The sequence below is a fragment of the Saccostrea echinata genome, unplaced genomic scaffold (assembly GCF_033153115.1).
Source record: "Saccostrea echinata isolate AGI-Se365-2 ecotype Australia unplaced genomic scaffold, CSIRO_AGI_Sech_v1 ptg000009l, whole genome shotgun sequence".
In the NCBI taxonomy this organism is placed as follows: domain Eukaryota; kingdom Metazoa; phylum Mollusca; class Bivalvia; order Ostreida; family Ostreidae; genus Saccostrea; species Saccostrea echinata.
The window spans coordinates 34,007,945-34,012,390 of NW_026889758.1; the positions used below are offsets into that span (position 1 = coordinate 34,007,945).

Consider the following 4,446-nt stretch of genomic DNA (forward strand, 5'->3'; position numbering starts at 1 on the left):
TTAAAGCACAACACAAAGATTGGATATTAATAATTTCTTTAATATTTATATGCTTTGTGTTTAAATTTTCAGAAATTTGCAAGTTATAGACAATCAACGAGTTCTAACTCAACTTTCTTATAAACTCGAGCCTAGACGCACGTGAAGGAATGCTCACAATAATGGATCACAAATCTGAAGTGCAATTCTTTCTTGTGTTACATACTCAAGAACAGCAACTCAATTGAAAGTGAAATCCACAAGTGTTAATCAAGACTGATCTATAAGTATTATTTTTACCCGGTTTCTAATGTTGTGCAAACCAGAGTGCTATAAAGATGTAAATATGAAATATTTTTCATATCGAATGAATGTATAACTGGCTTAGTGTCCTGACAATCAAATAAATCTATTTTCTACTCATGAAAATCAAATAATTTTCTATAGGTTAATGGGTTAGTAAGAAAACTAATATGTAAATTGCAGTACTGAGATACAGAGATTATGCTGTTTATGAGTTTGAAACTGGTGTTTTAAGTTTGCTTTTTTCCCATTGGCACCAATCATTGTGCTTATAATGAATGTATAAATTCATGCATGTCTTCAAAATGTGCATTTATAAATGGCTTTTTAACATGAAAATGATAACACCACTTTTAGAATTCTTAAATTTGTTGACAAATACAAGAATATCAACACCATTAGTTATTTTTCATGTATACAGTTTCTTATTACTGATAACAAGGAAAATAACCTCAAGCAAACTTTAACACTATATATACAATGTATTTTCTTAGCTGCCTAAAAAGATGTCATGTTTTGATCTCATAAGAATCTATTCCTCTGGTTCTTAGGCTTTATTAAATGAAAACATGCACAAAAATCATACCTTTTTCAGAATATTAAAAAAAATTGAGATATATATATATTTTTTAAATCATAATTTTGTTTACTGAAGCTGCTATCATTCAGAAGAACTTTTGTGTCAAACTACAATAGCATTTGAAAATGCTAGAGCTCTCAAAATGATGTTTATGTGAATAAATTACCATAGGAAATGTCTGCTCTAATTCTTGGTGAAGAAATTTAATAATATAATTGACAGAACTTTAATAGTAGCAAAATGTCTGGTGAATATAAAGAATATATTAAAGTCCTCATTTACTGCATTACAGTGAAAATCTCCTAGAACCCAGTCAATGAAAAATTATAATATATTGTCAGTGTTCATTAATAAACACTTTATACAATATAGATTAAAATATTTTATGGTGTTTTTTCTTTTATTATTTTCACAAGACGAGAGCTTTGTATTTATTCACAAGATACATACATAATTTTACATACCCTCTATACAATGATATGAGTTACAGTACCCTCCATACAATAAGAGTTACTTCCCATTGTAATTATGAGTATTTTATTTTTTGCTCACCTTGACAAATTTGAGATGAGCTTATTCTATACCACTGACTTATTGTTGGTGTCCCAGTTAAAATTTTTGGAGCAATTCCATTCCCAAGTACGTGTAAGCCCCACCCAGACCAGACTTGCATGGATGAGGCATCTAGGGATCTGCACAACCAGACTTGCTTTACATGCTGGATCTGACCTTCATTTTCCAGGTGAGTGACCAGGTTAAAGTTTTAAGAGGAAGTCCATTCCCAAGAAACTATAATCTCTATGGTGACCAACCTTGCATGGAAGATGAATCTATAGGGATGCAGACTACAAGAAATGCTTTGGATGCTAGATCTGACCAACATTTTCTATATGAGTGACCAGGTCAAAGTTTTTTGAGCTGCTAGGTCCATTCCCAAGTAACTGTAAATTCTATTGTGACAATACTTGCATGGATGATGAATCTGGGATGTGCACAACCAGACTTGCTTCAGATGCTGGATCTGACCTACATTTTCTGGAAGATTGAAAAGTTCACGTTTTTGGAGCAGGTCCATTCCCAAGTAACTTCAAGTCCTGCCCAGACCAAATTTGCATGGATGATTCATCCACAAATGAACATTACCAGAACAGTCATTTTTTGTCAAACTTTACTTTCTAGATCATATTTGTTGAGGTGAGTTTCGTAATCTACTTATTACTTATGTTTTCATGCTAGTACAAACGTGAAACTCTCTTAAGGAAACTCTAAACACTGCTCACTGAAGAGTTCTATATCGATGGTAGTTTTATACATTTAGAGTGATCTGCCCTTTAATGTAAAACAGAATAAATGGAAATCTATAGCAAATGACACAATATGGAAGATTAAAGTACCTGTATTCTTGGCATTTATTAGACCAAGATAAAGTAATTGAAAATGGTTATTTTCATGTTTTTTCCAAATGTATGTCAACAACAGTGATTTCTGTTCACTAATACTTCATTGTCTTTGAACAATTTTCCTGGAGATGTTGAAAATGAACTAAATAAACTCAGTACGCACCTTTATATGATTTAGTTTATCAAAGTCCAAAAAACATTTTTTGTGATTTTTTTGTAATTGATTAGAGCTTTATTAAATAGAATGTAATTGATTTTATTGAAGTTATTTGTATTTTTATCAATTGAAACCATATTAACTGGTAAAAATGGGGAAATGTACATTTCTGAAAAAGAATTGAATTTTTCTTTGTGCTGTTGAGCACACATCCATTTAATTCTAATCAAATGTTCTTAGAATACTTGATAAAATTGTTAGTAAAGAAGTATGTTTGGAAATTTAGAAGTTTTTAAGAACTGTTTCTCCTGTATCTTCCATCTTTCTGTAAGTTTCAATGTCCAGGATCACTGCTATACCTCAAACTCTAAAGTGCCTACTGTAAGTTTAGAAAAAAAATTATATCTATATTTCAAAAATGGTGATCACTCGATATTTCCTGCTGCAATTTATTAATTTATCAACCATACTTTTTCAGTGTTTAATGTTATTAGTTTTCCAAAAAGGTATGTCTTGCCTGTTCATGTGGGAATCAAATTGCTCAAAGACCACAAGGGAACTTGTATCTTGTTTTAATTTGGTCATCCTAAATGCCATTCAAAATAGTTATGGTATTGTTGGAAGTCTTGGAGTAGATAAATCATTTTGTGTGGTAAATGGTGATCAATGTTTATTAGTAAATTGCTTCATGTAATTTATTGATTCTGATTCTTGCATACTTAAGAGAGGTTTTTGATCTCACTTGAAAATGCACCATGACAGTTTAACAGTCTCTAGAAATTGGTCCTAAAGATAGAAAAATCTTTCGCTCTTCTGTAGTTGATTTTAGTTGTCTCTTCACTGAAGAAAATGCTCCATTTTGTTTTCATGGCTTCAGATTCTAATTCACATCGAAACTTGTACATATCACACATTTTTTGTCAATCTAAAGCACTAATTAGAAGTGTGTTTTGTTATTGTATTTTCTAGATGATTTTTTTTTCTATATCTGTAAACCAAAGAAATAAACAAATATATTTGAAAATACAGAAATGATTGTCTTGTTTTTTTTTTTTGTGGAATCGTCATCATCATTGTCTGAAGACAAATGTTCATGGATTTTGTGGATCATCCTTACCCACAATTTAACATCCCCATGAACAATAAGTCAAAGATCAATTCATCGAATCATCTCTATATACAAGTTCAACATGAAATTATGTCCCTTTGAACCATTAGAAATTTGGTTGATCATTTACCCCCACAAATTAAAATGATTCCATAGTAAACAAATTTCCTTAGAAAGTTGCAACATCTAAATTTAAAGTGGAATGATCTGTATTTTTTCCTTTATTTCCATTAAAAAATATCATTTTCCATTAAAAAAAAGTATCAAAGGCGTTTTAACTTTTATGCCATGTTATAATGATTCTGTAAAAGTATTCAATAACCTCAGATCTCATGGACAAAAGGGAAATCATGAAGTTTAATTTGACAACAAAATGGTCTGTTGACCCCCCCTCTCTATCTCTCTATCATAAAAAAACTAACTGGGTATGAGCAGAACATTTTACAGAGATTTCATTTTCAAAAGAATTTAAAATCTTGATACATTATATGGGGTCATCTATAAAATAATGTTTGTTTGCTCTCTCCCGACTCAGGATAAAAAAATTGGGTCAGTATGGGGGGGGGGGGGATTTTTTAAATGTTCAAAATCTATTAAAATTGAAGGTTTACTTATAAACTTAAAAATAGGTTGATGGGATGAGAGAGTTTTGGAATGAATAAAATAAGTATTAAATCATTTTCTGGAGGTTAAAACTCTTCAGTCTAGCCATTTTTAGCCAATCAGGAGAGGGCAGGCAATTTTTTACGATGGCCTGATCAATTGCAATGTATATATATCAATAACATTTTTAAATTGCAACACATCATCCAAAATAAGTAATTACAGACCACATCACTTTAATTTATATCTTTTGTGTAGCAAAGATTGTTCAGACCTACTTTTATAACAATTTAAAGAATTTTTTAATAGTAAACAA

At 30.6% G+C, this 4,446-nt stretch overlaps 1 protein-coding gene across 1 annotated transcript in view; it reads left to right on the top strand.

The window, feature by feature from the left end:
- LOC133182246 (rap guanine nucleotide exchange factor 4-like) overlaps positions 1–454 on the top strand; it is a 65,823-nt gene extending 65,369 nt beyond the window's left edge. Inside the window, exon 28 of the mRNA XM_061317010.1 lies at positions 73–454. Within this exon, the coding sequence (XP_061172994.1) occupies positions 73–145 (73 nt within the window). The 3' untranslated portion in view covers positions 146–454. The remainder of the gene's footprint in view (positions 1–72) is intronic.
- Positions 455–4,446: the final 3,992 nt, after the last annotated feature.